Source organism: Equus quagga, chromosome 7 (assembly GCF_021613505.1).
Source record: "Equus quagga isolate Etosha38 chromosome 7, UCLA_HA_Equagga_1.0, whole genome shotgun sequence".
In the NCBI taxonomy this organism is placed as follows: Eukaryota; Metazoa; Chordata; class Mammalia; order Perissodactyla; family Equidae; genus Equus; species Equus quagga.
Window position 1 is genome coordinate 66,449,224 of NC_060273.1, and position 25,319 is coordinate 66,474,542.

The window sequence follows — 25,319 nt, forward strand, 5'->3', positions numbered from 1 at the left end:
CAAGTGATGCTGACGCACACTCATATTTGCCCTAAACTTCAGTCCTCTTTACTCCCTAAACTTTCTGCTGTGGAGAGTGTACCCATCCATTTTTGAGTTCACTTTTCTCTCTATATTGATAACTTCCCCAATCTGCCTCCATCCTTTGCCCTCTTGACTCCCATCTCAATGCGACATTTCCTCTTCAGTGTCCACCTGTCAGCACCAGCTCACCACCATCATCAAAGCTGAACTCCTCAGGATTCAGGCCTGATCCTTCAACCCGCTCTGAGACACCTCACTGCCCAGCATCTGATCCTCATGCCTCCCGTCTGTCCACAAGGCCACGGTGGACGACTCCAGAATCATGCTGCCCTCTGTCTACAGCCCTCCCCTGGTAGCTGTCAGAAACTCTTTCCTAAGCGGAAATGAATTCAGGGAGGCAGTGTGGAATTGTGAAAGAGCCTAGACTTTCGAGCCAGACAGATGGTGACTTTGACACGCGTGCCCCAAGGGAACGAGTAAGATGTTCAGTATCTCTGAACCTGTTTCTTCTACTATAACAAGGGGATACTTTCAACCTGGCATGGTTTTGTGAGGATTAGAGATAGTGCTTACAACCTTCCTGGCTCACAGCAGCAGAGCAGTGAATGGTAACTATTCTATGCTGATATGACGACAGTCCCCCCACAATTTGGTTCTTAACAGTAGACAGCCTGGCTTGCTTTCCAATAAAACTCGAAGTAATCTGGGGGAAGCAAGCATGTCACTAGATACTTATGTGCTCTCTGACTTAGGGCAAGTCCCTTCCCCTCTCTGAGTCTCAGCTTCCTTTTCTGTAAAAGGAAGGGACAGGACCAAGTGCACTTTTAAGGTCTCTTTGAGCACTCCTGAACTTCTAATCCCCCGTGGTCCCTGGCATTGTGCTGGGTGCACCTCAAGCAGACAAGGGAACCCTTGTGGATGAGTCCCTGCAGAAGGCTGGGGTCAGTGGCTGCGGGCTCATTCCAGGCCGCCTACCTCGCTCTGGGAATCTTCCTTACCAAGCAAGGGGGGGAGCCAGTTGACGTTGGCTTCACAGTGTGAGTCCAAGAACGTAATGACGTCCCCAGTTGCTGCTGAGGCCCCCAACATCCGGGTCCTTATCAGCCCTTCTCGTTTCTTGGTTCGGAGAATCCTCACGCTGGGGAAAAGGGCCATGTAATCTTCAAGTGGCTTCTTTAGGTGCTCTGTGCGGGAGACAGAAGAGGACAGGCGGACAGGTAGGTAAGAACAGCTGCTTAGTGATCATTCTTGTGACCCCCTTCCTTACATGTGCACTGCACTTTATGGTTTAGACACAGCTTTCTGGTACACTGCCTCATTGGACCTTTCAGATAGAGCCAGGAAGGCAGGGATCACCAGCAGCATGCTACAAATGGAAAAACTGAAGCTCAGAGAGACCCAGTGATAGTGCCAGACCTGGAACACAGAGAGATCTTCTGTATGAGGGTGTGGGCAGCTGTGGTTTATGCCTGGCTGGGACCCATTCCCTCATTTTCTGGCAACAATACTTTGAGTTTTGTTTGGGAAACAGCCCCTTCCCTTCTCCGTGTATCAGACTTGGGTGGGGCTGGCCCCATCCTCGGGGTTCCAAGGCGAAGGAGCATGTAGCTTGGGCCTGACCAATCAGGGCATTCCATTCCTTTGGCCATAGTGATTGGTTCAGAGATGGCCAGGTGACCTGAGTTGGTCCAAATAATGAGTCCTGAGAATTTTTTTCAGAACTACTGAAAAACAAGGCTCTTTCTTTTTCCTAGAGTTGCTAAGTTGGTTGCCCATAAGTCTGGAGTTGCTGATGACATCTTTGGCAAAATGAGGTGATGAGAGGCGGTGGGGGGATCTGCTGAGACTGAAGTCAACGTGTAAAAAGAGAGTCAAGAGACAGAGAGAGACATTATCCTGATGACATTTTGATTCCCCAGATGCCCATGTGCCTGAAGCAGACAGACTCCTAGATAAGTTCTTGTTACACATGACAACAAATTCCTCTTTTTGCTTATTCTAATGTGGGTTGGGTTTTTGCCCTATGCCTGGAAAAGTTGTTCTGAATAAATCTCAAAGACAGTCTTTTTCTACTAATGCTAGCAGGCTTAATGCTGGTGTCTCTTTATTTTAATCAGGGTTGGGGCCCTCTATGAAAATTCTAGTATGGCTACAAAAAAAACCTATGATGAAATATTGAATGCTTTTCTCCTGTAATCAGGAGAAAGGTTGTATGTTCTCTTAGCACTTCTATTCAATATAGCACTAGAATTTCTAGCCAGTGCAATTGGTAATATAAAGAAATAAAAGGCATAAAGACTGGAAAGAAAAAGGTAACAGTGTCTTTAACTGTAGATGACATGATTGTTTACACAGAAAATCCTGAGAAACATACAAAGAAACTAGACTAAGGTAAACTTAGCAAGATTTCAGGATACAGGTCAACATTTAAAAATCAACTAAATTTCTATACACTAACAAATAAAAAAGCAAGTGGAAAGTGCAATTAAAAATGGTAAAAATACCATTTACAATTTAACAAAAGAAGCAGTAATTTGAAAACTACCAAACACTGTTGAAAGAAATTAAAGACCAAAAAACATGGGAAAATAGCCCATGTTCATGGACTGGGTGACATAATATTGTTAAGATGGCAATACATCCTATATTGATTCAGTATGATCAAAATCGCAGGTGACTTTTTTATAAAAATTGACAATTGATAAGCTGATCCTAAAATTTATGGAAATGCAAGGGATCAAGGGAAGCAGAATAGTTAAAATAATCTTTTGACTACTTACACATGAAAGTTCATAGCAACACTATTCACAATAGCCAAATGGGGGAAATAACCCAAATTTACATCATCTCATGCATGGATAATCAAATATGGAATATATCCATACAACAGAATATTACTCAACCATAAAAAGGAATAAAGTACTGACACACGCTACAATGTGGATAAACCTCGAAAACATTATACCGAGTAAAAGAAGCCAGACACAAAAGATCACATATTGTATCATTCCATTTGTATGAATTTTCAGAATACGTAAATCAATAGAGACAGAAAGGATTAGTGATTACCAGGGATTTGGGTGGAGGAGAAGGGGAAGTGACAACTTATTGGGTATGGAGTTTCCTTTTGGGGTAATAAAAATATTTTGAAACTAGACAGAGGTGATGGTTGCACAACAGTGTGAATGTACTAAATGCCAATGAATTGTACACTTTAACATGGTATTGTATATTTTAACATGGTTCATTTTACATTATGTGAATTTTACCTCAATAAAAAAAAATAGGTAAAGCATATGAACAGGCACTTCTCCTAAGAAGATATACAAATGGCTAATAAACACATGAAAAGATGTTTAACATCATTAGTCATCAGGGAAACATAAATCAAAACCACAATGAGATACTACTTCACATCCACGAGGATGGCTATAATGAAAAAGTCAGATAATAACAAGTGGTGACAAGGATGTAGAGAAATAAGAACCTTCATATATTGTTGGTGGGGATGTAGAATGGTGCTGCCCCTTTGGAAAACAGTCTGAAACAGGTCCTCGAACAGTTAAACACGGTTACCATGTAACCCAGCAATTCCAGTGTTAGGTATATACCCAACAGAAATGAAAACATATGTTCATGCAAAAACTTGTACAATAACGTTCATAGCAGCAATATTCATAAAAGCCCCAAATTGAAAACCATCCAAATGTCCATCAATTGATGAATATATACCTAAATGTAGTATATCCATACAATGTGATACTATTCAGCAACAAAAAAGGAACAGGCTATTGCAATAACATGGATGAGCCTTAAAAATAGAATGCTGATGAAAGAAATCAGACTATAAGACTAGATATTATATGATTCTATTTATATGAAATTTCTAGAAAGGCAAAACTACAGAGACAGAAAGGAAATCACTGGAGCTGGGTTGGGAGTGGGGAATGATTGTAAACAGGCAAAAGGGAACTTTTTGGAGTGATGGAAATATTCTAAAACTGGATTATGGTAATAGTTTCACAACTATTAAAGCCACTGAAAAACACACTGAACTGCAGACTTAGAATAGGTGATTCTTATTCTATGTAAATCACACCTCAATAAGGCTATTAAATTCTAAAAAAAAAAAAATCAGTTGTATGTATTTCTATACACTGGCAGAGAACAATTGGAAAATACAATAAAAATAGCATTTATAATAGCCTCATATAGATAAAGACTCAAATAAATGGAGAGATAAGTCAAATGTATAGATTGGAAGACTCCATATTGTTGAGTCAATTCTCAAATTGATCTATAGATTCAATGCAATCCCAATAAAATCACAGTGACTTTTTTTTTTGAAATTGACAATTTGGTTCTAAGATTTATATGAAAATGCAAAGGACCTAGAACAGTCAAAACAATGCTGAAAAAGAATAAAGTTGGAGGACTCACACTGATTTCAAAACTTATTATTAAGCTGAAATAATCAAAACAGTGTGGTACTGGCAAAGAATAAACAAAAGGGGAGAGTGACGTCAGTAGCATGGCAGAGTGAGTTGTTTCCTTTGTCTCTCCCCTCTAAGTTTCAACTAAATGGACATCCATTAGCCAGCAGAGGACTCCCTTCACAGCACAACAGGAGGTCTGAGAGATCCAGGCAGCGTGCATCTGAAGGTGGGTGGACTGGATCCCCAGGAGGCAGTGGAACTAGGTGAGCACACCTGTAAGTACCCACGGGAGCACCCACTGTGCCACGGCAGCCCGGCCCATGGGTCTGGCTCCCCACCGAGTGGTGGGGCTCAGCCCCCGCAAAGGAGCCCCTACCAAGTGCAGCAGCTCAGTTGAACCACCCATGAGTGCACAGCTGGCCTGCACGTGAAAAAAGAGCCCTCCATTCTCATCTAGTGCAGTGGCTTGGCTGGTCCCCTGCTGAGCACAGCAGTCCTGCATAAGAGTGACCAACCAGTGGAGCACAGAGGCCCCTCCTGCACGTGAGTGTGTGACCTGCCAAGTGGATGTGGCCAGGGTGCAAATGTAGAGAAGCCCTACCAGCACAACTTCCAGCTCCTGCCCTGGCCCCACAGTGGTGGCAGGTGGATCTATGACCTGAGACTACCACCATGCACCAGCAAGGACCACTTCATCAAACACCAGGAAGAACTACAGTAACACTTCAGAGCAGAAGGAAAATCACAAGTCTCCAGAAACCCGTCCTGAAGTCACAGAAATTGAAAATCTATATGACAGAGAATTCAAAATAGTTATCATAAAGAAACTCAACAAGTTACAAGCAAACTCAGAAAGACTGTTTAATGAGCTCAGGAATAAAATTAATGAGCAGAAGGAATAAGTCACCAAAGAGACTGAAACTCTAAAAAAAAAAAAAACCCAAACAAATTTTGGATATGAAGAACACAATTAATGAGATAAAAAATAATCTAGAATCCATAAAAAATAGAGCTGACATTATGGAGGACAGAATTAGTGATTAAGAGGATAGAAATATAGAAATGGCTTCAAGTGTAGGAGGAAAGAGAACTACAATTTTTAAAAAATGAAGAAATTCTTCGAGAAATATCTGACTCAATTAGGAAAAGCAACATAAAGATTATAGGTATTCCAGAGGGAGAAGTGAGGGAGAAAGGAGCAGAGAGCTTGTTCAACAAAATAATAGCTGAGAACTTCCCAAACCTGGGGAAGAACCTGGATTTACAAGTAGATGAAGCCAATAGAACTCCTAATTACATCAATGCAAAAAGATCTTCTCCAAGGCAGCTAATAGTAAAACTGGCAAAAGTCAATGACAAAGAAAAAAGGGCAGCTAGGCAGAAGAAAATAACCTACAAAGGAACCCCTATCAGGCTTTCAGTGGATTTCTCAGCAGAAACCTTATAGGCCAGGAGAGAGTGGAATGATACATTCAAAATACTGAAAGACAAAAACTTTCAGCTAAGAATACTCTATCCAGAGAAACAATCCTTCAGATATGATAGAAAAATAAAAGCTTTCCTAGATAAACAAAAGCTGAGGGAGTTCATCTCCACTAGGCCTGCCTTGCAAGAAATGCTAAAAGGAGCCCGCCCATCTGAAACTAAAAAAACAAAGGTTTACAAAACCTTGAGCAAGAAGATAAACGGACAAATAGAATCAGAAAATTGCAGCTCTATATCAGAATAGGTTAGTAAACAATTGTAACTATAGAATAACCAGAAAACAAGAGATAAAATGCCAGTATTAAGCCCTCATATGTCAATAATCACTCTAAATGTAAATAGATTGAATTCTCCAATCAAAAGACAGAATGGCTGGATGGATTGAAAAACAAGACCCAACAATATGCTGCCTCCAGGAAACACATCTCAGCTCTAAAGACAAACATAAGCTCAGAGTGAAGGGATGGAAGATGATACTCCAAGCTAATGGCAAACAACAGAAAGCAGATGTTGCTATACTTATGTCAGAAAAAGCAGACTTCAAGATTAAAAACAGAATGAGAGACAAAGAGGGGCAGTATATAATGATAAAAGAGACACTCTACCAAGAGGACATAACACTTAGGAATATATATTCAACTAACACAGAAGCACCAAAGTATATAAAGCAACTGTTAACAGACCTAAAGGGAGAAATTGACAGCAACTCATTAAAGCAGGGGACCTCAACACCCCACTTATATCAATGGATAGATAAAGACGATGTGGTATATATACACAATGGAATACTACTCAGCCACAGAAAAGAGAAAATCGTCCCATTTGCAACAACAGGACGTACCTTCAGGATATTATGTTAAGCTAAATAAGCCAGACAGAGAAAGACAAACACCACATGATTTCACTCACAGGTGGAAGATAAACAAACACATGGACAAAGAGAACAGATTAGTGGTTACCAGAGGGCAAGGGAGTGAAGGGTGGGCAAAAGGGGTAAAGGGGCACATACGTATGGTGACAGATAAAAACTAGACTAGTGATGGGGAGCATGATGCAGTCTATACCGAAACTCATATATAATAATGTACACCTGAGTTATACAGTGTTCTAAACCAATATGACCTCAATAAAATTAAAAAAAAATTTTTAAAAAGAATAAACAAAATGGCTAATAGAACAGTGTAGAGAGGTAAGAAGTAGACCCACATATATATTGTTGGCTGATTTTTGACAAAGGAACCAAAGCAATTCAATGAGGAAATAAAAGAATTTTCAACAATGTGTGCCACACAACTGGATTAACATATAATAAAAGATGAACCTCAACCCCTACCTCAGATCATACACAAAAAATAATTTTAGATGGATCATAGACTTAAACATAAAGGCTAAAGCTATAAAACTTCTTGAAGAAAACACAGAATATCTTCAGGAACCTGGGGTAGGAAAAGATTTCTTAGGACATAAAAAGCACTAATCCATAAAACAAAAAATTGATAAATTGGACTTGATTAAAATTAACAACTTGCTCTTTAAAAACTTGCTCATTAAAAGACACCGGTAAAAAAATGACAAGGCAGGTAATAGTCTGGGAGAAAATACTCACAATACACATATCTGACAAAGGACTCGTATCCAGAATACACAAAGAATTCCAGCAAAGTCAATAATAAGAAGATAACTAATTTTAAAAATGGGCAAAAAACTTGAAAATACATTTTACAAAAGAATTGATATACAAATGGCCAATAAGCATATGAAAAGGTGTTATACAATTTAAAAGCATGCGATACCATTCACTACACATTCCCCAGAATGGCAAAAACTAAGAACAGGAACAGTATCAGGTAGTGGGGAAGACGTGAGCAGTTGGAACTCCCAATCACTGCTGGAAGGAATATAAAATGGTACAACCAATTTGAAAAGCTGTTTGATCGCTTCTTATAGAGTTAAACACGCAACTATTCTATGCCCAGGAATTCCACTCCTGGGTATTTACCCAAGAGAGATAAAAACATATACCCACAAAAAGAATGAGAATGTTTCATAGATTTATTCACAATAGCCCCAAACTAGAAACAACCTAAATGTCCATCAACAGATGAATGGATAAAAACATTGCGGTGGAGTCATGCAAGAGATTGCTCCTCAGCCATAAAACGAACAAACTACTGGGACATCCAACCACATGGATGAATTTCAAAATTACTAGGTTGAACCAAAGAAGCTAGACACGAAAAAGAATATAGTGTATGATTCATTTGAAGTTTATCAACAGCCAAAATAAGCCATGATGACAGAATTATGAACAGAGTTTGTCCTTGGAGCGTGGGGACTGACTAGAAGGGAGAAGGAGGGAACTTTCCGGGATGAGGTGATTGCTGTATCTTGACTGGGGTGTTGGCTTCCCAGGTGTATACATTTGTTAAACCTCATGCAATTGTACGCTTAAGATATCTGTGCATTTTTTCACTGTTTTTAACTTTTACCTCAATTAAAAAAAATACTGGTCAGAACACACATTCTCTCTCTCAGCTGGCAAAGTTGGAGCAAAGTGGAAGTGTCACTGTTTGAGAATCAGGAGAACTGGGCTGAGCTCCTATCTCTGGCACAGTGGGCCCATCATTGATTTCCTCTGGGCCTTGGCGCTGTCTCCGAATCAGGGTTTGGACTAGAAGGTTTTCAAGGGCTCTGGGCCCAGGCCTTGCAGAAGCTCAGGTAGCATGTGACCCGAGCTGCTGGGCTCTCTGCCTAGGGATGATCACTTTCCCTAACCCAAGCCCCAAACCCTGCTCTGAATTCACTCCATCAGGGGTCAGAGCTGAAAGGGCCCCCCTAAATCAGAGGGTGTATCTGAATCACCTGGTGAGCTGGCTGTAACTACAGCTGCCTGAGCATCATCCCAGGCAACTGGGATCTGGTAGGCCTGCGGCAGCCTCCAGCATCTTTCGTCTGTCTTGACCCACAGGTGATTCTGATGCCCAGCCAGGCCTAGAAACCACTGAAGTAGTTCAGTCAATTCATCTTACAGACAGAAAGCTGAGCTCTAGAGAAGGGAAGGGCCCACCTCTGGCACATAGTTAATAGCAGAGCTGTGTTTCAAGCTAAGGTCCCCTGGCTGCTTGGTCCAGAACCTAGTGAACCTTTTATTTTTCGAACCCTGTATGGAAACGAACCACTTTCACGGGTAAGGCAGATGATGATTTGATCCACATATTTTATCTCCCTTGGTTCATAAAATCATAATCGGCATTATGGTTCTCCCCATTTGAGAGACGAGAAAACTGATGCTCAGAGAAGCTAAGAAACTTGCCTGAGGTGGTTCAGCCAGTGAATTGCTGGGTTTTCTGTGGAAGCATGATGCTTTCCCCCTTCTAGGAAGGTTTCCCCAACCTCTCACAATCAGATACTACTGGCATGAGTTTTGCCACTTCCACCTGCCCTACTACAATTTACTTGGGTTTTTTTTTAATCAACTAACTTTCCTAAATTAAAATTTTTTACTTAATTTATTTTAAAAGGAAATGTTAAACACTTAACCATAAATGGAAAATCAGTACCATTTGTGATAAAGAATAAACAAAAAACCCAAACAAATAAAAATGTAACAATGTTACTAGATTTGAGCCAGATCCTCCTGCCTCCCCAAGACTAGGAGTTTACCGTTTGTTCTCTCTTTGTCAAGAAGACAGAGATGGGCAACCAACCGAGACGCTCCGTCTGAGGTAATCAGAAGAAACGAAAGAGAGTTGAAAAGAGAAAATGTTCTCTCCACATGATTGTGTTACTTAATGCACAGTCTCTGAAGCACCTGAGGCCATCTTAGGTACCACTGAAAATCACTTCTGTTCTGGCACACTTAGGGAACCACTCCTCCAGTCACTTGATTTAAGTCTCCAGAAACTTCTGTGAGATGAAGTGTGTTTCGTGTTGTGTTGCCTGGCACCTTGTAGGTCGGAGCAATTAAAAGATATACAGAGAAAAGATTATCTACACATACACATCCCGAGGCCGGAAGGCTGAAAAATACTCCAGGTCGCCTTCTTGCTCGCTCGCAAAGATTAATACGGCTTCTCCTGCCCTTTCCCACTTCTCTTTGGAACAGTGACTCTGTAGAAAGCAGAAATCAATTTCCCCTAATTGAGGGACTAAATCTTTCCAAAAGGGACTTTCTTGGGCAGTGAGACAAGATAGCAAGAGGCATGATCACATTCCAGATACGCTGCTGTTTGGGCAGGAACACTATCTCAAAAGAAAGAAAAAAAATCCATAGTCATTGTGACCAGCGCTTCTTCCAGGCTAGGTTCAACTGGTAGGTTATTAAAACAAGGATGAGATAATCTCCTGTACTCCACACCACTACTCCCATCAGAGGGTGAAATATCACCCGGTCCGGCTCTAATCATTGAGGGCCCCGCGCGGGCAGAGCCCCATCGCTAAATCACCCCGAACGCAGATGGCCGCAGTCATTACAGAGCGACCAATTAAGGCCTTTCGACAGCTTGTGGTGAAGTCGGAGCATTTATTTAGGGGCAATTATGCTCCTCCTGTCCTTATTAGAAAGCGCATTTACACAAAATCAGGGCCGTTGCCTTATTTCACCACACTGTCTTCTCGGATGAGGACATGCCATAAAGTCATAGAATTTTAGAGCTGAAAGGGACTTTAGAAGATGACGATGGTTATGATGATGACAATTATCGGGAACAACTACCAAGCCCTGCTCACACAGGGAGCTCCCTACTTCATATATATAACCTCTGACATCTACAACAACATGACAAAGGGGTATCATGGCCCCATTTTATAGAAGATGATACCACGAGGCTCAGAGTGAGTGATGTAACCTGCCCAAGGAACACAGTTTACAAATGATGAAGCCAAGGATGTTAGAAAAACCCCGCCTGATGGTAAAAGAGCAGGCTCTTCCTATTGCACCAAACCCCGTCTCTGCCTCACTTCAGTCAGTCCCTTCATTCTACCCAGGAATGGGGAACGCCAGCGAAGTTAAATGTCTTGCCCAGAATCATATAGTGAGTCTGTGACACAGCATTTTTCCACCCTGGCATTTCCCCTAGCTTCACAAGCTCTAGGGCAACGATGGCAAACAGGCTTCATTGAAGTGCCTACGCTCAGGGCTTTGTGATGGATACCTAAAGCTGTGTTAAGAAAGACTCTGAGGCTCTGTCTTGGCTCAGCATGAAAGTGCTGGGGCTGAGAAGAGATGTCCGCCCTGAAGCAGCAGGGAGGCAGCAGCCCTAACGGCACGTACTCATCATTTCTATTCCAGGGGCTGCTCTGACTGTAAAGCAATACAGAATTGCTTATGTCCTTATTACCCCAAATTTAATGAGTCAGAGCCATCCAACAAGGGCTGAGGCGGCTTCTGAAGTGGGGCCCCATCCGTGTAAGGCTTTAAGCAGGTGCTGGAGGAGCTCGTATCAGCGGGATTCTGTGTGCCTGGCCCACACCCCCTCAGCATTTGTTCTCCCCACCTCTGCCTGGGGCTCTCTGTGCCCATGTGGAGGACCTCAACTAAGGACTGCGGTGTGGGTGGGTAACTGCCCCAGCTCCCTCAGCCCCCAGGTGGAATAACCCTGAGCACATGCTCTGTGCTGGCTCCCAGTGGGATTGCGCACCGTTGCCTGAGGATCACAGGCACCCCTACTAGCTGCCTCCCCTCCCGCTCTCACTTCCCCACTCTCTTGCTGGGGTTTCCTAAAATCTCCTCCCCAGTTAACTACTTGTACTCAAATCCTGTCTTAGGATCTGCTTCAGGAAATGCAAATTAAGACATATTCCAAGGAGCGGGTGTGACTTAGAGGGTCTGGCAAACAGACTGTGTGATTCTCTGAAGCTGACCAGCTCAGCAACACATTGTTCTTTGGGGGCTGGTTTCTATAAACAACGGTTACCACGTGTGTAGTACTCACCCATCCATCCCCGGCACTAACCCAAAGACTTCACACACATTTACTCATCTAATCTTCACGAACACTCCATGACTCGGGTCATGATTAGTGTCCCAGTTTTACTGATGAGGAAACTGGGGCACAGAGAGGTTCAGTAACTTTCCTCAGGTCCACAGTTAGTCGGTGGCAGATCCTGAACTTAACTCCAGGCAGTCTGCCTCCAGAGTCTGTAGTCTTTGCTAAACCTTTTTTTAAAATTAAGAATCACTTCAAACATGTTTAAAAAGTAGAATAAGGAACTCCCCCCCCACCATCAACCCATCACTCAGCTTTGGGAATTGTCCACTCCTGGTCCCTTTGTTTCATCCCTGCCCCTCCCCACTGGATGACACTGGAGCTAATGGAGCCTGTGCTCACAACCATCATGCTGTTTCAGGAGAAAAGCCAGGACATGAACGTGCAAGGATATTACAACTTCCACTGGAGCAGCACGTGTCTCTCTCCCAAGAACTCTCCCAGCGAGTTACCTTCATGTTGGACACACAGTATCCTCTCAGGAAATACTTGTTGATTATCTCACTGGACTCCACTGAAAGCCACTACAAGGAGGCTGGGGCAGGTAGCATCAATTCTGGTGGCACCGGAGAGAAAACTGAGGCCCAGGGAAGGGAAGGCCTTGCATCAAGTGTCAGCTGGTGAGGTCTGAGCAAGGACCAGAACTCAGGGCCTGTGCTTCCCAGGGTCCTGTATATGCCTTGCTGAAGAGACACACACACACACAGACACACACACACACACACACACAGAGGCTCCCCTGGGAGCCCCTGCAGCCCTCTTGGTTCCACTGTTGAAATGGAGCCTCTCCTTCCTGTCTGGTCTCAAGGTCTCTGAGGATAACTCTACCTGGCGGATTCTGGCAAGGAGGCGTTGTGCTCAGAGGAGATGTTGTGGGTTGAACTGTGTCCCCCAAAAAGATATGTTGAAGTCCTAACCTCTAATACCTGAGAATGTGACCTTACTTGGAAATAGGGTCTTCACAGAGGTAATCAAATTAAGACGAGGTCATTCTGATTTAGGGTCGGCCATAATCCAATGACTGGTATCCTTTAAAAGAGGGAAATTTGGACACACAAAGAGAAGGCCATGTGACCATGGAGGCAGTTTCTACACTCCAAGAAACACCCAGGATGGCCAGCAACACGAGCAGCTGGAAGAGGCAAGGCAGGACCCTCCCCTCGTGCCTGCAGGGGGCACGGCCCTGCTGATGCGTTGGTTTCGGACCTCCAGCCTCCAGAACTGAGAGAGAATACACTTCCGTCATTTTAAGCCACCTAGTTTCTGGTACCTTGTTACGGCAGCCCTAGGCCACTAAGACAGAAGGTTAAGGTTCTCACACCTTGGCATCGCAACAGTGACAGACAGCAAGAGCGTGGCCCCGGTCCAGGCCCTTGTTGTCCCTTGTCTGGACTACTGCAGTCTATGGCCAACTGCACCAGCCACGGCTGCTGTCCCTGCTTCCGCTCTGTCCCTCTTCAGTCTAGTCTGCATGTAGCAGTTCAGGTGGGCTCCAAAAAGAGAAGCAAATTGCATCTTGTCACCCTTCCACTTTCTTGCTTAAAACTCTTCAATGGTTTCCCATGGCTCTTGGAAGAAGGTCCAAAATCCTTGCCAGGGATGACAAGGCTGTGTGCGCACGGTCGGGCCCGCCCACTCTCCAGCCTCATCATGCCCCTCCCTTCCTTACTGCCTGCCCCCACTGATGCCATCTTTTTTCAGATGTCCAAAGGCCCCATGATGACCCCTTCTGCCTCAGGGTCTCAGTCCAAGCCAGTCCTTCTGCCTGGCTTGACAAGATCCCAACCCCCTCCGCACATTCCCCTTAGTTAATTCCTGCTCATCCTTCGGATCCTGGCTCAGACTTCAACTCCTCACTAAAGCCTTTCCTGACCTGAGACCAGAGCAGTTCCCTAGGGCAGACTGTCACAGAGCCCTGGAACTTGTCCTTCGCGCCACTCAGCTCAGCTTGTCGTTCCACATTCGTGGAATTACTTACTCTGTCTCCCTCAACTCTATACGCTCCAGGAGGGCGAGCTCTGTGAACGCTCTGCTCACCAGCTGTCCCTCGTGCCTCGTGCAGAGCCGGAGGCGTCTGCAAATCCCTGCTGAATTCACATGCCTTCCTCCTCCATCGTTTCATTTGATTTGATTTGATTTGATTTCCCTGTGAAGGAAGCAGGTCACGGTTCATCATCCTCATTTCAAGATGAGAGAAGTCAAGTTCAGAAGATGTTGTTTCTGGTCCAAGGTTACTCAGCCAGCAAGGTAAGTGGTGAAGACTGGACTCAAATCTGGTTCAGTTTGTTCAGGAATCTTTGCTCTAGTGCTGCGTGTCATCAAATTAATGCCCAAGTAGAAAGCAGAGTTTCAATCTCTGGTGCCATCGAGCCTTGCAGAGACATTGCTGAGGAGCATCAGAAACAAAGGAGCTGTGTGTGTCCCACGCTCTGGCAGGACACGGAGGGTGTGGGAGAGGGTGCCATGGACAGGCCCGCGAGGGAAGAGGAGGAGAAGAGGAGAAGGGAAGGAAGGAGCAAGTCACAGACCAGACAAATCAGCACCGTCCCTGTGTCACTGTGTGTGCTCCGGCCTCCGGGCGTGTTAATAATGCAGACGCCGTGGCGGGAGAGGCTGCCCTCTGCACACTCGGGCTGGCTTCTGGGAGCTGGAGGTGTTCTGGGTTTTGTCATGTCTCGGCTCCACTGGGCTTGTGGCTATTAAAGTGTCATAGCTCATCTGTTTCCAGAATTGATTTATTCACTTATAAGTCTTAGTGTATTCGAAGGCACTGCCAATCCCTTTGGAGGAGGGGAGGGCTCATGGTACTCAAAAGCGTCACCTTTTGTCCTGTTTTGATACTTGGGTGATGCTAGCCAAAGGAAAATCGTTAAGATGAGGTGGCCCTTCATCTTTATTATCACTGTCATTGTCATGATTTCTGTGTGCTTAGGTCCAGCGTAAGTGCTGTTACTTATACACATTGTCTTATTTCATTCCCACAACAACTCTATTAGGTAGGCACCACTACTATCTTAGACGAGGGGAAACTGAGGCTCAGAAAAGTTCTATGCTAACCTATGCTCAGACAGCTAGTCGGTGACAGCCAGGAGTCACAGCAGGTGTTTCTGATCCCAAAGCTGGCATTATTAACCCTGAAACTACACGACCCCTCGACGCCTCTGGTTTCTCCAATCTGCCTGGTGGGTGCCAGGTTCTAATCGCACAACTTCAACCGTATCTCCCAAGCTCTGGGACACCCAGGGCTTTCACTTGCTTGAAAAACTCACAGATAGGCAAATATAAATAGCAGGAGAATTAAAAAGAGAGGTTGGGAAGGAAAGCTATGACTGTACCAGGATGAGTTTTGGCAGGTGAAATGCACAGGTATTTAAGCATCATTTACTATTTGGAAAAGGAAAACAGACTAGCCCTCAAGGAGAGACTTCCTTTTCTGGCCCCATGTCCCGGGAAGGAATTTCAGAGAGTGGCAGAGCTGAAAGGGGCCTCAGAGTTCAGCTAGAAGACCTTTTTCATTCTCCTTTGACACGAGTCCTCTCATAAGACAATCTAAGGCCTAACAGACATTTCTGATGTGTGGTTTTGAAAAACCAGCCATTTCTTTTTCCCCTTCCTTCTCATTTTCTTCTTCTTCTTCTTCTTTTTTTTTTTTTTGGCTGAGGAAGATTCACCTTGAGCTAACATCTGTGTCAATCTTCCTCTATTTTGTATGTAGGCCTCCAGCATAGCATGGCCGCTAATAGAGCAGTGTGGGTCCGCACCCAGGAACTGAACCTGGGCCACCAAAGCAGGATGCGCCAAACTTAACCACTAGGCCACCAGGGCTGGTCCTGCTCTTCTTCTTGATAATAGCTTTATTGAGATATAATTCACATACCATACAATTCACCCATTTAAAGCACACAATTTAACGTCAACCAGCCATTTCTTGCATTGCTGAAAGCAGAAAAACAGCTGTACCTTAGCAAAGGCATTTCTACTGGTGAGAATTCAGTTCAGTTCAATCAAGAAAGCATTTGCTGCGCTCCTGCTGTGTGTCAGGAACTATGCCGGCACATTCCTTTCTGTTGATCTAAAATGGTGGTTTTCAAAGTGTGGTCCCCAGGCCAGTTGCATCAACATCCTCTGGATACTTATTAGAAATGCTGATTTTTAAGCCTCACCCCACACCAACTGAGTCAGATGACCTAGATTTTAATCAATTCTTCAAGTGATTCTGACATATGCTAACATTTGAGAAACAGTGATCTAACTTAATATACAAGGTGAGCTCAGAGAAAGAAACCTAGGCCATCCTGATCATATTAGGATCTCTAAATGATTAGAAAGAGAACCCCATGTTTCCTGCTAGAAAAACAGAAAAACTGAAGTTCTCCAAGGAATCCAAGACTATTCGCTGCTCCCAGCAAAACTGAGAAGGGGATGGGTGGCGGCGCGGGTGCCTCCCATCCTCCTCCTCAGTCTCACAGTGGTCCCCACCCGGCCTGGCCTCCCCTTCGCCTGTCTCCCCGACCTCCTCTCACCTCTAAGTGAGGAAAGATCTGACAAGCGAATGCACCTCCTGATAGGCTCACAGCAAGGGTTCTCCAACCTCAGCCTTAAGAAGCCCTAGGGGAGCTGGTTCCACACACATGCCCGGGTGGTCTCCAGATTCCGATTCGACCTGTCGGGGAAACAGTGGCTTTCAAATCTTTTGACTACAACCCATAAAAAGAAACACATTTTACCTCATGACCTGGTACACATCTACATAACTGAAATCCAAGGTAGGATGCACTCAGATATATATTTTTTCTATTCTCCCTCTTGTATTTCATTTTTGTTAAAAAGCTGGTCATGACCCCAGAAGCGGATTTCATGACCCTCCAACTATAATCTGAAAAACCCTGGCCTAGGGCACAGTCTGGAACCTACTGTGTTAAAAAAGATGCCCGACTTGACCCTGAGGTCCTTGGCCATGGCCCCACAGTCCTGGATCTGAGGCTAGCACTCCTTGAACAGCACCCCATTGCTGTTATTGCTATTATTGTTGGGCTCCTGAGACTGCACAAAAATGTATCTAGGGTCCAGTTCTATAAACAGGACTGTCATTTCATTGCTTACCTCAATAGGTCATTACTAGAATTCCTGTATATTGATTTGAGATCTCTGGAATACCACATGGGTGGAGAAAGTCATTACTCCCAAATGGCCAATTGCTTTCTGCCAAAGATCCCAGAGAGCATATTTCAGGTATCTTTCCTCTCACTGTAAGAGCTGCCAGGAAAACGTGTGAACTGGGGCTTTTGCATCTATGGCCTATTGTCTCAGCAGCTGGAATATATCAAGGACACAGCAGCTCTGAGGGAACTGGGGTCTCAACCCTTTGCCAAAAGCCAACATAGCTCCAACATCTGGCTGACTCACCTTCTGATTCAGCGGTTTCAACCCTATCCTACTCAACATCCCTTTATCTAACAGTTGTTTGGTATAGTCCCCTTTAATATCCTAAAATGAAATTCATAAATAATATAATTTGCTTAACACTTAATTTGAGAAAATCGTATATAATGCCCCAACTGCGATATAAAGGAGAAATAATAAAATAACATGTGTTTCAATACGTAAATGCTTGGGATGACTACAAGAAGACAGAGAAGTAGCCAAATACTTGGACTTACAAGTGTCACTACTGGAGTACACATTAGTTGACCTCACGCACTGGTACAGATATGTGGGTTGGCAGCTCAGGTACCACGAGCAGCTCTGCTATTGATGATGTAATTTCCCAAAACAGCAAACAACTTCCGGTGGAGTTTCAACCCCAACAAGTACAATCCTCCCCTGATATACACGTATTCCTGGAAGTCAGCGTGGTGGCATACCTGGGGAGGGGGAGAACTCACCTTGGGGAGAGCACTGTCTGTGTCTGTCGGCTGCTGTGAGTGGTAGCTGGCAACAGGGGAGGAGGGAGGGAGGAGGAGGTTGGGTGAAATGCACATGTGCATGTTCCGGTAATAAAATACATTTCTGGAGGGAAACTTAGGGAGGAGGAGCAAAGGAGAAGCAGTAAGGCTGGGAATTGTGTGGAGGGAAGAATGAGCTCAAACAGCCCCCAGCGGTGTGGCCCAGAGGCTTTGGGGGAACAGGAATGTCTCGCGAGAGTTGTACGTGGGTTGTTACGGAATATGTGACGTAAAACCCCTCCTGTGCCTCTTCCATCAAGTGTTCAGTAAAGTCTAAGGTCTTCCCTGATACTTTTGTACACATGGATTCTTTTGGGGGGCTCTCCATCCAAGGGGGAAAGAGAGTGAGTCTGGAGCAGAAGCCAGAAGCCAAGGAGGCAGCTGACTTGGGCTTACACCTACTGGGCACCAGGCACTGTCCTAGGCACTTGCTGGCTCCATCCCACACACGTCCGTCACTGCCACCCCAGGAGGGTTAACCCCACTTTACAGATGCAGAAACAGACTCATGACGGGTCCATTACTGCCTGCGGTCACACAACTGGCAGTGGTTTCTCCAGAATTCAAACTCAACTCTGTCTTTTCACCATCCCTTACAATCAGTGGCTTCCTGGTTTCATGGCTTAGATTAACACTTTAAGTTTATTTCTCTGGCACTTTTCTGAGACCAAAAGGGAATTTGACCTGTAACCTAAAGATAAATTGCACACCTTTCCCAAACATTTGCTTTGAAACCACCAGCGCCTCTGTTCTTTGGCATCACATTACAAATTACCCAACTCCTCGGGGCACAGGTATTTGGCCCAAACATGCTTTTGGTGATTTTAAGAATGAATTATGCTCCTTCCTCAAGCAATCACATCCACCAGCCAGCTCCCAGAAATAGAAAGCACTTCATCACACAAATTAACTCCTCTCCCCTATTTCGCAGAAGATGAGCAATCCATTAAAAAAGAGATGCTATTATCTAAACAGGCAGACTTATCTGCACTTTTAATTTCAACTAAATGCCTTGGTCCCTTTTCAGCGGGTGGGCAGGGCCATAAATCTGTTTAATAATCAGACGACGAATAAAAACACTCCAGAAACCACCACTACCCAAGTTAATTACAGCTTCCTGTGCTTTCCGAATGTGACTCCCCACCAATCAGCTACAAATGGGACGAGAAGACTGGGTCCATGGACTTGGCCCACTCTACTTTTCACCCAGTTGGAGTCCATCCAGGGGAGCAGATTCATGGGCAGCTCCCATTGTGGGCTCTTGGTAGCTGCTCTTATATTATGTCAGGTTGTCACGTGTTGCAGAGCAACATGTGTTTCATTTAAGACACGGGCTTCCATGCCTATCCTTTAAGGTGTTATTAAAAAAGAAAAAAATTCTTCCACTTCGGCAACAGTGTCAACCTGTCAGTTTCATATTTGTTAAAGGGCAGAAGTACCCTCCTGGGGGAGATTTTTCTGCTCAGCGTACAGGAAGAGAAAGCTGAACATGCGTCAGAGCTCCTTTACCACCTCCTCTAACTACCATCATCCCCTCCCCCCCAAACCCCACCCCAACCCTGACTATCTGGAAACCTCTGCTTTGCCGGGTCCTGCAGACTTCTCACCTGGGCCTCTTCCTTCTCTGCTTCTTCATCATTGAGCGCCAGAGCAGCAACAGCTGTTTACAGAAACATCCACATCAGGAATTAATCTGGGTACACAGGGCTTCTGGCCTCTAATCCCTCACTGCTCACCCCGGTCACACTGTTGCCACAGCACAGGTCCACCAAGGTCACCTGGTGACGATTCAGTCCTCTCCGCAATGTCCAGAGCCTGTCTTTCCAGACCCATCTCAATCCCGCACCCGATCCTCTCTCTGCAGACACCACTCGATTAATTTTCTTGCCTTCGTTCTTTTCCTGTTGCAAATCCCTCAGCTCACAGCATCCTTTTCTGCTTCTCTGTCCCAGGGAATCCTATTCTTCCCTCGGGGCTCAGCTCAAAGTGCTCCTGAATCACCATCCGTGTAAACGATGCTCTCCTCTGATGCTCAGGAGAGCAGCGCGTGCTCCGACAACAGCTCTGTTTGCATTCCATGCACGTTCTGCTTCGGGACATGTGTCTGTCTGCCTGGCAGCGAGCTTCCTGAGGGCAGGACCGAGAGGGATTTATTTCCCCGTCCCTCACACCTGCAACGCCACAGGTGCTAACAGATGTCTGGTGAACGATCCTGACTTGACAGATTTTCCTTGTCATTTGCAGCTTTTATTTTTTAAAATCCATACACACAATGTGCTTCCAGAGGATTCAACGTGTCACCCAAGGGAAGATGTCAAGCATGTTTGGGGGCCCCTGTCATCCAGGTATTCACCTGTGAGTCTCCAAACATAGGAGGTAGCATCAGGAAGCAAAAGTCATCTTCCTTCCCAAACAGCAGAATGTTTATCAATGAACTGATCACTCATGAAGTTCCCACTCAAACATCACTCCCCAATTAATGAAAGGCTATATGTCTGCCCATCACATCCAAGGCTGTTTGGGAGATGGCTGCATTCCAGATGTGACCAACCAGAAATATAACAAACTGATTACAAGCTGCTGCGCAGGGAAGAGCAAATGCAAAGGCCCTGAGGCAGATGGGGCAGGAGCTAAAGCAGTCACTAATTTTTTTGTTAATATTTAAGACCATTTCTTGTAGGGGGACACTTGCACAGAATCCTGTTAGGGCATGCCTCAAAAATTCAGACACCTACAGGGAAAGACACACCATGACTGACACAGATGGACTGATGGATATAAAGTGTTCTGGATATTTCATTTTTTTCCTCTCTAAAATGGAAAAGTCTATATCATTTTTTTGATTTGAAATATGATGTATTTGTTATAAAAAATTTTTTTAACCATCATGGAGGAAGGTAACATCTGAATGACAAGCCACTCTAGCCTTATCCACGAGAGATGGCCACTCTTAATAGGGTTTGGTGTATTTCTTGCCCAATTTTCCATTGTTTCTGTGCTTATTTATTTCTTCTGAAACCTGCTCTTTTCCCATTTAACAATACATCACAGTCATCTTTCTACATCAGCACGTGTACCTCTAGGAAGTCCTTTTTTCACTATCTCACTCAATCCTCCAATTAACCCAAGTCGGGGAAGGATCCCCATCCTGCCTGACATGGAGACCCAGGCTGGAAGAGGTGGAGGACTCTGCCCAGAGTCCATACCTAGGAGACCGGGCTCCCTGACTCTTTAGCTCATGCCCTGTCTCTGACACCACGCTGTCTGCCTTCAGAAGAAAGGACTAGAAGCAAAGACAAAATTTGCAGACAGTTATAGTTCAGCTCAACATAAGAAAGAATTTTCTAATAATAAGAGCTGCCCAATAAAGGATGGGATAGCTCAGAAGACTGAGTTGTCCAGCACTGGAAGAATTCAATCAGAGGCTGAACTTATTACGCAAACCACAGAAAAAACTCAAACACTGGGGAAAGACCACACAGCCTGGAAGGCCCCCGCCAGCACATGGCTTATACAGTTCCAAGCTGATATGTCTGTCCACACAACTGGCTCTAAGAAGGTTGAAAATCCAGCTCTGAGGACTTATTTCTTTAACCCGACAGCTCCTTCTGAGATGCATTTAGTAATGAGCATAGAGAGAAGGTGGCTTTCCTTTTATAAACTCTAGCCTGTTTTATCTACCCCTGTAATTTGCTGTGAGCAACTTTTACTCTTCAATGTTGTATTTGTTTTATTCATCAAGGGCCAGAAAACACATGAAATGCGGCCTCTGAGGGAACTCCACAATGTGGGTGTGTGAGAGGCGACATGGGCTAGGAGTTTTGTGCATTCTGAACCCAGAACGGTGCTGGACAGTTTTTCTGGTCCTCTAGTTGTGCAGGAGTCACTTGACGCTCGTGTCATACAATTTGTTAACTCATGCTCAAAACATGAACACACACGTACACCCCCAGTGCCCACTGCTGGGGCACCGTGTAAGAATGGAAGGAGCTGCACATGGCTGGAGTATCACAAGCTTAAAACCAAACAAAGAGCACTGGCCTGGGGCCGCTGTGGTGAGGCGCTCTCAGCCCTGGAGAGGCATCTGTTCCCATGCAGGGACCCAGATGGTTATCCGGGTTGCAGAGCCACACATGACCTGTATCATCCAGAAGCCAGGTCGTGTGATCTGAGACGTGCCAGCAATGCCCTCTGGCTCCTCAGCACCTCTTTTATTTGGGTCTGTCACAATGTCTGACTTTCTGCCGCTGGTGATCCCACCCCTGTGGGTTATCACTGCCTTCCTCTAGGAGGGAGCATTTAAAAAAAATTATACAGGACTAGGCCTGGTGGCCTAGTGGTTAAGTTTGGCACACTCCACTTCAGAGGCCTGAGTTCGGTTCCTGGGCGCAGACTTACACCACTTGTCTCTTGGTGGCTATGCTGTGGTGGTGGCTTACATACAAAAAAAAAAAAAACAGGAAGATTGGCAGCAGACGTTAGCTCAGGGTGAATCTTCCTCAGCAAAAAAAATTAAATACACACACACAAAATACATGCTCACTTTGGTTGTTGAAAATCAGGTGTGCAAAAATAAATGAAATATCACCAATTAGCCCACTGTCTGGGTGGGTTCTTTTAATACTTTATGGTCTGTTAGGGCTTTCATATTCCTTTAGTAGAAAATCTCCATGGTCCAGAAGGTCATCCTTCCATACTCCTTATTGTACAGTTCAGTGCAAAATAACATTTAACTGAGTCTCCGGTATCTGCCAGGGGTGGTGCCAACTGATCAGAAAGCAAGACAACCAAGCTCAGGCCCCAGGTCTATTGAGGAAGATATTTCTGCTACCAGAGTAACATGAACAGCTGACACATAATAAGAGTGATTGTGTACCTGACACAGTGCCAAGCATCCTACATGTTATTATCTCAGCGAATGTCCACGACAATCCTACAAGGTGGGACTGTCACCTCTGTTTTAGAGATGAGAAGACTGAGGCTTGGAGAGTCGGAGGATGTTACACACTGCTAGCAGGTGGCAGAGGAGGGATGTGAATCCAGGTTGGTTTGACTCCAGAGCATGTGCTCCTAAGAAGTGGAAGCATGTGCCACGATGAGCAGCAGCACCCAGGAATGCATGAACTTTGGGGATGGGGACCAGGGGAGTGGAGGCCTCCCACGCAGAGTGTCAATGGAATCATTAGGGTGGTAAAGTTGGGAAGAACATTCTAGGCAGAAAGAACCACCCGTGTAAAGGAAACAGAGCCTGAAAACAGTCGAGTAACCAGATAACTACACAGAGTCCAATATCTTCTCACCAACGATAAATCTTAAGAAACAATGAAAAAGTAATTCATGATTCTTTCCATTGAAAGAGTCCATCTTAAGTATGTATGAGTATCAAATAGAGGCTTTGCTAAGAAACAAAAATTTAGCCCATAAAGGATTATGACACAAATCCTCCCACCCCCACCAGAAAGGGAACACGCTAAATCTCTAAAATCTTGCAGGAAATAAATTACTAGATCAACCACCTTCTTTTCTTCAAGACAGTATTATTTTTTAATTAAATGAGAAATAATACACATGTTCTCCTTATAAAAAAAAAAAACCCAAAGCCAAAAAACTACAAATACAAGAGAAGGTCAAGTTTCTTTTGCCATGATCCCTGATCCTGGTTCACTCCCCCGTCTCACTGGCAACCACTGTTAGCAGTTTGGAGTATACCCTTCCATGCCTTTTTCTAAATGTTTACACACACATGTGAATACATACTGAAAACACAAAGTATTGCTTTAAAGTACTTGTGTGTGTGTTTACATAAATGGTTCTGCAGCTTGCTTTTTTTCACTTTATAATACATCTCAGAGCTCTGTATATGTCATTTAGATCTAGTGCATTGTTTTCAAGAGCGGCATCATATTCCACATTAGGGATGTGTTATAGTTTATGCCTCTTCCCCTACTGATGGGCACTTAGGTTGTTTAATTTGGTCCTATTACAGCAGCACTGCAATGTGCATCCTCACACGTACTTCATGGCATACACAGTGAATATTTCTCTAGGATGGACACTGAGAAACGGAATTCCTGGATTATAGGATATGCACATTAAAATTTTTTTGACACTTCCAAATTGCCCTCCAAAGTGGCTTTCCCAATTTTTAGTCCCAGTCAGCAGTTCCTGTTTAGAATGGTGAGAATCTTGGGAAGGAAGATGGGGTGGAGTGAAGAGAGAGAGTATATTTTATTTTACTTTTTTTTTGAGGAAGATTAGCCCTGAGCTAACTACTGCCAGTCCTCCTCTTTTTTGCTGAGGAAGCCTGGTCCTGAGCTAACATCTGTGCCCATCTTCCTCTACTTTATATGTGGGACGCCTACCACAGCATGGCGTGCCAAGCGGTGCCATGTCCGCACCCGGGATCCGAACCGGCGAACCCTGGGCCGCCGAGAACTGGAACGTGAGCACTTAACCGCTGCACCACCGGGCCGGTCCCCGAGAGTATATTTTAAATGGCATATTTGATATAATAAAATAATTATTTAGAAAAATAGCTACTGTTTTCATAATATTAACTAGATAAAGTAGAGCTGGACAAAGTCTTTACTTGGGGTGATACGTGAAAGGAAGGCTCTGGAGGGGTTGGGCTGGGCCCTGTTCCTCCAGGAATCTCTGGGGATGGTGGGGAAAGGATACGACTTGCACGTTGTTTAAAGGGACATAAATGTTCACCAAAAAAAAAAAAAAGGAAAAGGACAAAACAGCCCTGCTAGGATGTGGAGATGGGGGCTGAAGGGGGGCTGGGAAGAAGGGGACCAGGTAGCCGGACCATGCTCTCCTTCCTGGGCTGCTCCTGGCCTCCGGGGGCCCCTGTGCTTCAGGAGGCAAATCTGCTTACCAGCAAATACACAGGGCTGGGTATGAATTCCCCGGGGCCAGAGGCAGGGCTGCTGCGCTGACCTCATCCATCTCCCCTGGGGTCAAACGCTCCCAGCGGGCTGGCCTGAGGGAAGAAGGCTTGTTTGAGCTGGATGGCCCAGAATTTCAGGGGCAAAAGGCGGTTCCGTGGTAAAAGCTGCCTCTGTGGACAGCGGTGTGAGGAAGGCGCGTTCACCGGGGCCTTTAATGCGTTAATGGGATGTGAAGGCGAGACAGCCCTTCAGAACAGAGCCCCGCGCTGCTCCAAAGTGTGCGCCAATTAAGATGATTACTGGTTTCCTTACAACACAAATACTAATGGCCTGTCACACTTTGGCATATTTTTCTTGGTAACCTTCAACTCCGAATGATTAATAAGGCTCTTGTGGCAGGGCTCATACACACACAGGCGGAAAACAGGGGGAACAAAATGCCCAGCTCTGACGACTGCACATCCAATGAGGCAGAGGTTTGTGAAAACAAGTTCTGATGGGCTGTGACTGTGTGGGGGAGAACGGCCATGATCAATGGGGGGAAATGTC

General features: G+C 44.8%; 1 protein-coding gene across 1 annotated transcript in view; it reads right to left on the reverse strand.

Moving 5' to 3' along the window:
• The window catches only part of GALNT10 (polypeptide N-acetylgalactosaminyltransferase 10), a 215,466-nt gene that overhangs the window by 38,402 nt on the left and 151,745 nt on the right, over window positions 1-25,319 (reverse strand). Inside the window, exon 5 of the mRNA XM_046667250.1 lies at window positions 1,023-1,208. Coding sequence (XP_046523206.1) covers window positions 1,023-1,208 — 186 coding nt within the window. The remainder of the gene's footprint in view (window positions 1-1,022; window positions 1,209-25,319) is intronic.